The 12,347-nt window shown below is 42.2% G+C and overlaps 1 protein-coding gene across 1 annotated transcript; it reads left to right on the plus strand.

Moving 5' to 3' along the window:
- The first annotated feature begins 2,513 nt into the window (after positions 1 to 2,513).
- On the plus strand, positions 2,514 to 10,566 carry phc3 (polyhomeotic homolog 3 (Drosophila)). Its single transcript, XM_068748856.1, has 15 exons — positions 2,514 to 2,690; positions 2,829 to 2,984; positions 3,104 to 3,127; positions 3,225 to 3,383; positions 4,128 to 4,217; positions 4,454 to 4,600; positions 5,531 to 6,151; positions 6,246 to 6,360; positions 6,759 to 7,039; positions 8,148 to 8,304; positions 8,416 to 8,527; positions 9,050 to 9,179; positions 9,565 to 9,790; positions 10,161 to 10,311; positions 10,470 to 10,566. Exons 1-15 carry the CDS (start codon positions 2,514 to 2,516, stop codon positions 10,564 to 10,566), a joined length of 2,643 nt encoding a protein of 880 aa, XP_068604957.1.
- Positions 10,567 to 12,347: the final 1,781 nt, after the last annotated feature.

Raw genomic sequence — 12,347 nt, forward strand, 5'->3', positions numbered from 1 at the left:
CTGAACATCAGGCTACATTCAGCAAATAAAGAAAATAATTACATTAAATCTGATTCTTGTGCTCTCTTCGTATTATTGTGTTTTTGTACCGTATGTTGAAACAATAGACCAGGTTGCTACACAAAAGTAATTTATCCTGTACTCTGACATTTCCGGTAGTTAGAACACCAGATGAAAGGCGCATCCTTGATAGCGCTTCAAAGCCCTGATCGGTCGTGATGACCTAACTCTGGAAATTATGTACGAAGGACTTTCAAAGGAAACAAGACCGCAAGGGCTTTTTTGAAATGCTCCTCTTAGACAGGATGTTTGACTGTACTTGTACTGAAATACATGCTACTGTCTGACTGTACTTGTACTCCAACATTCTATCTAATAAATATATTCATTCATTCATCTTGTGGCAATAGATTTTTTTTTCTTTCATTGGGCTATGTTTCTAAAGTGGGTTACAAGTAATCCTAATTCTATAGCCCCGTGGATCTGTTCCTGCTGATACTCAAAACAAGATGTAATTTGTTAAACAGACATACAAATACTAATACAAATTCATGTAATTTCTACAGAGAAACAATATGATAATAAATATTGAACGACCTTTAGATTCCAGAATTTATGTGTTCTGGAAATGTGTTATGCTATGTTCTTTAAATCACCCATCCACATTGAAATCTGTTTTGCTCTTATATTAGATGAACCACAGATTATTTGTGAATTAGGTACATTCTTGGCGCACCTTGTCGTGCTTGTTATAAATATGTGTCCTGCTTTTTGCTCCACACCAATGCCACGGTCCTTTGTTCACATAAATGAACACATTAATAAATACATAATACCCTTCATATCTGCCTGTAAAGAAAATATACATGTTCAGAGGAACAACTTCAGTATTAGCGCGGGGTTTGAGATTAAACACTTTTGTGTCCTTTTTTTTGTAGGGATTTTCTCACAAAGAGTTAAACTGATATCTGTTTTAAAACCTACCAGCAAACGTCAGACAGATGCAATTCACAAAACCCAATTTAACCCAGCAAATAAGGTTTATTGGGTCTCCTCGGATGTGGAAGGTCCTCCCGCACCGACAGCGGTGCTGTGTGCGGTTTAAAAAAATAATTATATATATATAAATATATAAATATATATATTTCTTACTATAGGCTGCCGTCTGATTTTCACTCTCCATTTTAGACGGTAAAGAAGCGCCAGTAAGCGTCACCGAATGACTGCGACAACGTGCCGGGGTACGGCATGTGATTGATTACTAATACCAGGCAGGTAACGCCGATAATAAGGAATGATTGTAACGTGCATGGATAAAAGCATGCGCGGCAGACAGACAGGGGGTGATGCGAGACGCGCGTCTGCACGTTGCAGCCCATATTTAAGATGAAAACTCATTTGTGGTTGTTCAGGATTTATCGAGATGAAGATTATCCTTCCACCCTTTAATTGGGCAGAACCGACTCCTGCAGGAAAAAGCAATCAGGATTCGGCTACTATGGTAGTAAAGGCTGTATGTCGTTGATGTTTGTCTTAATGAAATGCACTATGGTGTCGGGGGTTTATCATTTTACGGTTAACGCCGGGAGACAATGGACGATTCATTCATTTGGCTGTTATTGTTAGAGAGGAAGAGAAACGAGCCTGCGGGCGCTGCAGCAGCTTTGTTTAACGCAGTTTCTCTTTACAGATGTGGTAGCATAAAATAACCTTCATACACATTTGCAAATGAATGAATTGTGTAGTATATATACCTAATACACCTCATTCTGATTCCAATGTAAATAAGACATCTGTTTTCTTCATTCAATAGGGCTTCTTAATTGTACTACAATCTGATAATTACCTTTGATACATATCAAAATGACCAGATAAAAAAAAGAAATTAAGAGTCTGAGTATTTATGTTATTTGAATTGCTTTAAAAAAAATATTGTGTCTTTTTCCTAGAGTTAAAATGGATAGGCCTATAGTCGCTTTTCATTGCTGCAATCATATGAATATTCATACAGTGTATTGTATGTTTTTGAATGTCTGATTTCAGTCAGACATTGACTAGAGATAAAGGTGCTTTTACAGTTGTAGTAACCAAGTATCAGATTGGTTGATGTGTCAGTGTGTAATTCATAGTTTCAAAATAAATCACAGAAGTATTTGCCAATAATGAGTAAAGTGGAATATAATATATTATAGGTAGAATTTAGTCAAAGTTCTTCAACAAAGTATGATGGAGGATATTATGTTGATGTTTCCTATCTGGAGAGCAAAACCTGCTTATCTTGGGCTAATATGTAACTATATACTTTAGCCTTGTTAGCTGTAGTGGGGTTTGTTTAATGATTTAATTAATTTAATGATTAGCAACTATTTAGTCTCAATTTGTAATTGATCATGGAACATAGTTTGGTTTTACTGTGTTTCTTCTGAACTGTTGAATTTAACGACTTCCTGCTAATTAAAGCCTGTTTTACATACGTAGTTTTCCCATTACTGAAACTGTGTGTGACCTGGAAGATGGACACACAGAGCCCTGGAGAGAAGCAGCCGGACACTAAAAGGTCTGTAGCCAGCACCACCCCAACTCCATCATCTGCCGTATCCCTGGCAACAGTCAGCACCAGCAGCACCACGTGCACCCAGGCACCCTCTGCTTCTGTCAGCATCGTCTCACCTGACAGACAGGCGGTCCAGGTGATGCTAAAATATTTGAAATGCTTCAGTTTTAACATCTTTCATTTCAATAAGAACATAAACTGAACTCTGTCCTGCAGAAATTGAACCGAGATTGATTTGTAAATGTCTTGATGTGCTCATTGTGTGATGAAAAAGGTGATCCAGCACACAATTCACAGACCTCAGAACATGGCAGCCCAATACCTGCATCAGATGTATGCAGCCCAGCAGCATCACCTCATGCTGCAGACAGCAGCCCTGCAGCAACACCAGCACGCCCCCCACCTGCAGAGTCTGGCTGCCATACAGCAGGTGAGACGCTGTTGGCTTTGTGTAGGTGTTTGTCATTTTAACCAATGCTATAGGGTGTGTGACTCTCCGTTACTTTTCAGGCCTCAGGTTGTCAGAAACAGGCGCTCTCATCTCATCAGCCTTCTGGCGTGTCCCAAAACTCGGTAAGTACGATGGGGGGTAGCGCATAGATATACGTACCTCTCCTCTTTAATATACCTCGTAATCTAACTCTTTATCGTCGCGCTGCTCCAAATACAGACTGCATTACCAGCATCTCCAGCGACAGCACAACTGGTCGGACGGACCCAAACGTCCAGCTCCACTGGTGCCGCGGCCACGATGTCCCAGCAGGCCATGGTGCTGGGAAACAGACCAGCCAACTGTAACCAAGCTCAGATGTATCTTCGCACTCAGATGGTATAAATCCTCTCAAATATCTCAGTCATTTTGTCACATTCTACTACGACTGTCCATTCGGCTTATCCCATGAAGGGTCGCCACAGAAAATCAGCCTTCTCCACTTCACCCTGTCCTTTGCATCGTCCTCCCCAACAGCAGCCACTCTCATGTCCTCCCTCACTACGTCCATGTATCTTCTCCTGGGTCGACCTCTAGCCCTGTTCCCTGGCAGCTCCATCCTCAGTATCCTTCTACCGATATAGTCCCCGTCTCTCCTCTGGACATGTCCAAACCATCAAAGTCTGTCCTCTCTGACCTTATCTCCAAAACATCTAACCTTCACTGTCCCTCTTATTGTCTAATTTCTAATTCTATCCATCCTGGTCACTCCCAAGGAGAACCTCAGCATCTTCATCTCCTCCACTTCTAGCTCTGCCTCCCGTCTTTTCCTCAGAGACAAGCCATCCATCATGGCTTGTCTCACCACTGTCTCTAAGCCGTCCATCATGGCTTGTCTCACCACTGTCTCTAAGCCGTCCATCATGTCTTGTCTCACCACTGTCTTGTAGACCTTTCCCTTCGTCCTCGCTGACACTCTCCTATCACAGAGCACTCCTGATACTTTCCTCCACCCGTTCCAGCCCAAATCATTTTTTCACATTGGTACTGTGGAACTGCATGGCCTCTTTATATTTTTTTTTAATGAATTTGATATCTTATGTTTGAATTTGTAACCAATTAGCCCTCTCTTCCTACTGTTAGCTTATTCTGACCCCTGCAGCTACAATGGCTGCGGTTCAAACAGACCTCCCTGCTGTTAGCTCTTGTTCTTCTTCGCCTGCCTCCTCTCAGGTAAAAAAAATAATCACAAAATCAGAATCCCATGCACGTCATAAAACTGAAATAACATAGTCCACAGGACGTTACATCCCTTTGCCGAGAGCCATGTTACAAAATAGAAATGTGTGCCTGTCCTAGGATTCTGAGGATTGGTACAGCGCACATTAAAAAGAAGTGATAAAAAGACAATGCAGTGATGAGTCGTCAGACCCTAATCCCAGATTACTTTGATTATTTGATTTATTCAGGTGCAGAATCTTGCTCTGAGTGCCCACTTACCTGGAGGTATGGCTTCAGCCCACAGTGTGATTCTAAAGCCGTCATCCCAATCTCAATCCCTGCCTCCGGCCGTCTCTTTATCAAAAACGTCGGCCTGCTTGCTGAAATCCAGTCAGGTGACTGACACTTTAACAGAAAGAGGACTGAATTATGTCGCCCAGCTGACCTCCGGACCTCAGATTATAACCCCAGGTAGGATCATTTTCTAAAATCCTGACTTTCAAAGAGTGACGAATTACTGCAACGGAAATTAACCAACTGCATTTTTTATAAATTGACATAATTTCATCCATTTCATGCAACAAAAAAAAAAGCATGTTGTTTATAACTTCGCTTCATTCTGTTAAACACTGACATAGATATCGTCTCAGAGTTAATGATTCTGTACTATAGTTTTTACAAAGAACAAATTTGGTATACATTTTTCAAGTGCTTAATTCTTTATATTTTAGGAAGCACTTCTTAGGGCACTAAGAAAAAGCTCCCTTTAATACTGGAAAATATAATTTGGAATCTTTTTAAATGATTAAAGGTCTCCCCCACATATGACCCAAATTGGTGATCTGCAGGCAAAGTCATAGCCTTTTCTGTAATGCTGCAGGCAGACTACCTGGAAAGCATCAGGCCATTATGGGGTCCCCAAAAATGATTTTCTAAAATGGCTTTGGAGGAAAATCAAGAAAATATTTCAGGAAGCTGCCAGAGAAATTCTCTTACACTGTGTTGCTGCTTTAATGGAAAGCGAATATGAATCTGTGTAAACCACCTGGTGATTTGGTGCGGTCACATTGGTGCTAATTCCCCAAGATGAAGAAGTCCAGTGGGTCACCAGTTTGAGTAATGATTGCATTTTCACTGCTGGGGAGCGTAGTCTGGAGGTCCAACATGATAACTTCCAAAAAAAGATGCCTCCTGAAATTGATTCCTTTTATTTCAGGCCATCAACATCCCAACAAACCAGTCAGCCTTTAGGGAAAGGGGGAAAAGGTCTAGTTTTAAGGATACCTGTTCTGTTTGCTTGCTAACTTTGCTTTACTCTCCTATACTCTCCAGTGCAGACCCACTCTCTGGTCAAGCAGCAGCTGCACCGTCCTCCAGGCCACCGAGTGGCGCACCACCACCACCTCATCCTCCAGCAGGGTACAGGAGGTGCTGCAAACCACAGGAAGCTCCAGCCCATCGCCCTCCGAGTAGCACCTCAAGAAGCCAACTCAACCCCTCTTTCTCTTTCAGTTAAAAGACTGAACACTCCCAGCAGCCAGTCGCAAACCAAAAGTGATCCCCGCGTACCATCTTCGTCTTCTTCCTCTTCTTCTTCTTCGTCTTTGTCTGTTACTAGCGTGTCAGGTCAGACCCTAATCCCAGCTGCCACCATTCAGCCTCAGCCTCAGCCTCCGCCCCTGTTGGCTGCCCCACAACATCGTACCTCATTTTCACAAGTGCAGAATCAGCCAGCTCCTCCACCTCTGGCTCTCCCGAGGCTGCCCCAGAACCCTCCGGCCTCTCTCAAAAGGCTGTCCATGCATTCAGTCCATGCTTTGGATGTGCAGTCTGGGCGCGTGTCGCTGGAGGCTCTGGTCAAGATGCCCTACCAGAACCTCCCACCGCCCCAGACAGTGGCTGTCGATCTGAAAGTCCATCGAGTCCGACGTGATGAAACTCCGATGGTGAGCCGTGATGTGACTTTTTTTTTTTTTCCGCTTTGGCCATCGTCAGCGGATGTTTTACTGACAAAGGTTTTGTTTGGTGTTTGTCTTTCAGCCGAGGCAAACGTGCAAAGTTAATGGGCTGAGTTTGGAGGAGAGAAAAGATGAAAGTCCACAGAGGGACGTAATGCCTGCATCGATGGTTGTGCCACCAACACTGAATGGTGCAGGTAACACACGATGCTGAAAGGAAACCTGAAAGAGAATTTAATATTAAATAATAATAAAAATATTCTAATCCGGCCCCCCCACCCTAGCCTGAGAGGTGTGGCTCAGAAAATATAATGTAAAGAGCGTATCTTGAATAAACACAAACATTTAAACAGGAACAATTAGTTTCACAAATGGGTTGGAGCTATGTACAATTACTTCTGAAAATTAATATGATTTAAGATCGCGTTAGCCTACTATGAGGTACTGTATATGTTTCCATCGTCACTAATTTTAGATTTATTTACTTCCTTTATGAAAAATGTCCCTGTTTTTCTGGCAAATATAATAAATAAAGCACGTTGAACTGGTAAACCTCTCAGTTCTGCTATCTTTAGATTCTCTTGTTCCTCAACAGTGATGGGTTCATCCTCCATTATATCCAGTCGCTCAGTCATCCGGTCACCGTTAGTTGAAGAGCCTTCCCAACTCGCCACCAGTAGCAGCAACGGCAGTGACCCTCCTACTCTTCCTCCTCCTCTTCCTCCTACCGTCATGCCGGCTACATTAAGAGTTCCAAGCCAGCCCGCCTCATCTCTGGCCAGGCTCCCTGGAAGCCCTGACAGGATCCTTGCAGCCCACATCCTCACACACCTCATAGAGGGCTTTGTCATCCGAGAGGGCCTGGAGCCATTCCCGGTAACTTTGATTTCTTACTCCAAAACCCTTTCAATAGGCATTGAGCCTCGTGTTCTGTTGTTTGGTGGATGTGATTAAATATGTATTAACATGAAAACATTTCCAGAGCAGGCACGATGAGGGATGTAGCATGAAATATTTTTTTCTGTGTGATTCGAAATAGTCAGTAAATATCAAACCAAGCATCTGAATAGAGAAGAATTTCTAGGGATTTTCATTTACTGCAATGTTTTGTATGTTCTAAAACTCATGAGCCATTATATTTTAGCACAATTGTTGTTTGTGTTTATGAAGAATGGTGAGAGATCTAGAAAATGACTGGCAGTTTTCTGAGAGAAATGTCTTGTTGATGAGAGATGTCAAAGGGAAATTGCTGGAGTGAGTTACCCTGATAAAAAGACGTTAATAAGCCAAACAGCAACTCGTTACAGCCGAGCTGTGGGCAGTAGGGTAGAGACAAACAGGAACAAGAACCTGACGACACACTAACATATAGAACCAGATCATTTATTATTAGAACCTGGTTTGGATGAGTCTTCTGCTGTAAGATTGACGTCTGATGTCAAAGGTCATCAATCCCATCAATCAGCCAGTCATTTACCAAAAGAACTCCGAAAAGTGCTTTTTAACCAAAGAAATCAGTTTTGCATTTGTTTTTTTCTATCCTTATTTGTGTGTGTTGGTGCCATGTTTATTGTTCACAACAGCAGGATGTTGTACGTGGCATCGACTGAAAATAAACTACATTGACATTTAGATTGTGATGATGAAACACAAAGCGAGGCTTTTAAGTGGTGTTTTTTAAGTGTCTTTAAGAACATTAGCGCTTTAAAGCATTGCTGACACAGCAGATTTGTCAGTAACAATAAAATATACTGTAATAGATACATCTTTACCTGATTCTAAACAAAGTATTGGCTTGAGCAGGCATGTCCTCCACTCAGGAGACCAAGACTGTTGCAATGTAGCAAATGTAAAAGCAGCAAAGAATTACATAATATTGTGAATTTGTATTTGTTTTAAATTTGTTTAGCTTGAGCTAAATCATCTATTGAAGAATTACACCTTACGTCTACCTGCGTAAACCTCATACCTTGACCTCTTGCAGGTGGTTCCCTCATTGCCGTTAACAGACAAGCAGGCTGCACTTCCTGAATGCCAGGAGACACAGACCAATGTGGATGCAGCAGAGGACAGTCCGCTGGATGCAGACCAATCAGATTCAAGTGACTCTGAAATGGAAAATGACAACCCTGCGGTAGATGGTGAGATGGTGTGTGTGTGTGTGTGTGTGTGTGTGTGTGTGTGTGTGTGTGTGTGTGTACGTGTGTATGTGTGTGCAGGCATGAATAACAGCTGGTCCTGTGATGCTGCAGAGCTGGGGGAGACTGCTGCAGATGTGCTGCAGTGCGAGTTCTGTGGCAGCAGAGGTTATGCTCACACGTTTCTGCGCTCCAGACGCTTCTGCTCCATGGCTTGTGTCAGAAGGTAAATAAATTAAACATGTGTACTGAATAAAAATAGAGATTTAATAGTGTATTGAAATTATTTCATTTTCTTGGGTTGATTAAAAAACCGCAACACGAAAGAGAAAAACCTTTAAACTGAATTCATTTATTTCTAATTTATTTATTTCTAAGAACAGAACACAATTTTAATGAATGATATGATGCCCAAATGTGCAAATGAGGCCATTAATAATATTAATGTATATAAGTGTAAGAATAAGATGATGTTTTGCTGTGTTTTTGTGTTGTCTGTTTTTACTATTGGGTCTAGAGCCTGTAATAAAGTTTATATAAGTGATCAGAGACAGGGTAGGGAAGGCAAAATGATCTTAATGAGCCATGCTGATTCTAACTTGGGCCTTTCAGCTTCGCTGCAATGTAACTGTTTGCCCTGTTCATTAACTCTGTTGACGTTTGCATCAGAGTCGGTTCGACTCTCATGTGGAATCTCGGTGTTTCATGTAATGACCATGTTTTGACCCGATCTAACATTTTGAACCAGGTTCAGTGTTAGCTGCACCAAGCGCATCTCCGTGCTGAGAGCTCGTCGATGGGGTCACAGACCCGTCGGCAGGAGAGGACGACCCCCCAGCAGAATCAATGGAGCCTCAAGACAACACTTTGTGAGACAGGTCCGTTAATGGCAGTGACGTAGAGGGGCTGCATGGGTCACTGGTCCAAGCTGCTCATTTAACGTTTTCCAAATTGTGCTGCTATAATGAACAAGATGGCTTCAGTAATTATAAAAATATTTTAAAAAATCAGGCTTAAAAAAAAAAAAGAACAATGGGTGTGTCCAAAATGGCGTCAAGGGGCGGCGCTTGACCAGCTAAAGGTAAATTCCTTTATGATTTGTTTTTTTTTTAATGCCAACATACCTTTAGATTAAATGTGAAAATGTTGCAACCTAAATTTGATCTGAGATGACCGATGGTTATACCTGGTGGACCTTTACTCGACAAACTGTCCACCAGAATACAGACAATACAGTGTTTGTCTCCTTTCTGTGCTCTGCAGGCACATACGGCATTTGGTTCAGAGGAGCCCCCGGATGAAGAGAAGGAAGATGGATGTCCCGTTCCCATGACAACCAGACTCCGTAAACAGGCAGAGAGAGAGCGAGAGAGGGAGAGAGAGTGGGAGCAGAGGCTAACCGAAACAGCTTCCGACAAAGAGGAGGACATCCGGTCTCCGTCTCAGTGGAACGTGGACGAAGTGTTTTCTTATATCAACTCTCTGCCAGGTACCGCTGCGAGTTTAATCCACCTGCCTTCATTGAATGTGTCAAATAGTGAATTATGGTGACTTGAGTCTGCCACGTGAACCTAAATGTTCCTCATCTGAGTCCAGCCATCTTTTTCATACCCCATATGAGATGCAGGACATGCCTCTGCAAACATAGCATTTTATAGATTGATGACCTTGCATTGTTTATGCTGGTTGTGCTCATGTAACCGTAAGTCTTGCATTAGACTACTTTCGCATTAATACTGTGAAGTGTCTGCATACTTCCTTCACCATTTGTGATGTTAGGAAAGTATGGTACAAGTAGATATGCAAAATAGATCAAACATGAACAGGGCACTTAACGCTACATGTTCTCTTCTCTCCAGGAGGTCCGGCTGTAGCTGAGGAGTTTCGCTCCCATGAGATAGATGGACAGTCTCTGCTGCTGCTTACGGAGGAGCACATGGTCAGCACTATGAACCTCAAACTGGGACCTGCACTGAAACTCTGTGCCCACATCAATTCTCTCCAGCATCTGTGAAACGTGAACATTCCTGCTGTCAGAATGGATTTAGGGAGTCGGAGCATGGAAGTGCTGTCTGTGTTCCTGTTTTCCTTCCGGTTCATATATAGACACTTAAAGGCACTCATGAATGTACAGACCGCCATTTTTTTTCCGGGATAACCTTCCACAGGTTTCAATCCCGCCGGCTCCTGCAGGTGCAGCACAGCGGGACGTCCGACCAGCATCACGCCTGGTGGTTCATTGGGCCTCCTCTCTTCGTTGTGTAAAAGATTCTTAGCAGACTCCAAGCATTCATTTGTTCCAAAATGTTTTTTTAGAAGTCATTTGTATTTTATATTGCACATAAAAATTTACAATCCAAATTATTGCCTGCAAATCTTCGGATGAAATTTGATACGTTCACCATCAACAGTTGTAATTACGCGTTGAGACAAATGAATGAAGGTTGCTATTTATTATTTGTGATTGACATGAATATTCAAATAAAATATTAAATATTGTAAACTGTTTTGTGGTATTTTAGATGGGCATTCAGCAAATTGATTTATTGCCCTCTACCTTCCTCAATGGAATATCTACGCAGTCATGAGACTGAAAAGTCGTAAAAATCTATGCTTGTTATTGTGACCCTCCAGCAGAGGGCAGCTATCTATCTAAAATAGATAGATAAGATTAATAGGTATTGATCATAAAGGAAGTTTGGGACAATCTGGTATCCTTTTTTTCTAAATCTCATCCAGACATTCACATCATTCCTTTCGGGTCTATAAATCTAAAATATAAAGAAACAGTTGTGTGAAATTAAGAGGAATTACGCAGATTAAATTTTTAAGCCTAGCAGCCAAACCCCTCTAAAACAAATAACCTAACCTCTCACATCATACTTGATAAACTCACAATGTTTAGTGTATAAAATCTGAATACTGAATTATAATCTGACAAATTAATAGTGATAAAAAAAATATTTTCCTTCAAAATGCACACATTGCGTAGAAATATGGATATTAAGAACATGGAGTCACCGTGACGGTGGAAGTGTACTCCCTTTTACAAGGTGTCACATCCTGGAAAGTAGAGTAGCTCTGAAATGGGATCACTGTTGAATTAAGGTTATAATCCGACAACAAAAACACGGACTGGAATCAGTTGCAGTGGGAACTTTGTTTATTTCAGACGCGTCTATTTTTCAGCTCTTGCTGAATCCAAGACAGAATAAAACATATTTTGGAAAACTGCCTTTATTATTTGTGTGCAAACTCTATACTTTTCCACTGAAACAAATACTAATTACTACATAATACACTTACTATGCTATACATGGAGGAATGTGTCACTTGGATGTGAAACATATTGATGGAATGTTCCAAGTGTGCAGAGACGATCAGTACGAAAACACACATTAATGAGGCTTACTGTGCAGAAGGCTTCCACACACACGTTTTGGTTTACAAGGCTACTGTGCAAAAGTTGTGTATGTGATTGAGGAGTATCATTTCATTTTCTCACCGCTTATACCGCTATCGGGTCACGGGCCAAGCTGGAGCCAATCCCAGCAGTCAATGGGCGAGAGGCAGGGGACACCCTGGACAAGCCGCCAGTTTATCGCAGGGCAACACAGAGACAGACAACCAGCCACACACACACTCACACTCACACCTACGGGCAATTTAGTGTCACCAATCGGCCTCGGCTGCATGTCTTTGGAGGCGGGAGGAAGCCAGAGAACCCGGAGAGAACCCACGCAGACACGGGGAGAACATGCAAACTCCTCACAGAATGGCCACAAGCCGGAGACGAACCTGCGACCATCTCGCTGTGAGGCAACAGTGCTTACCACTGCGCCACCGAGCCGCCCATTGAGGAGTATCAGAGTGACAGAAATCAATGCGATACACAAGACGAGCGCTCTCAGAGGCAACACGATCAATCAGTTTACAGGCACGGCTGTGATGCGTCGATCGATCCTGAAACGGGTAATCGTTTTACAGGACTAATGTTGTCCAGGATAGAAGCATGTACCGTAATTTGGTTCCATTTAAAGGAAAAG

Source organism: Brachionichthys hirsutus, chromosome 15, assembly GCF_040956055.1.
Source record: "Brachionichthys hirsutus isolate HB-005 chromosome 15, CSIRO-AGI_Bhir_v1, whole genome shotgun sequence".
Classification (NCBI taxonomy): Eukaryota; Metazoa; Chordata; class Actinopteri; order Lophiiformes; family Brachionichthyidae; genus Brachionichthys; species Brachionichthys hirsutus.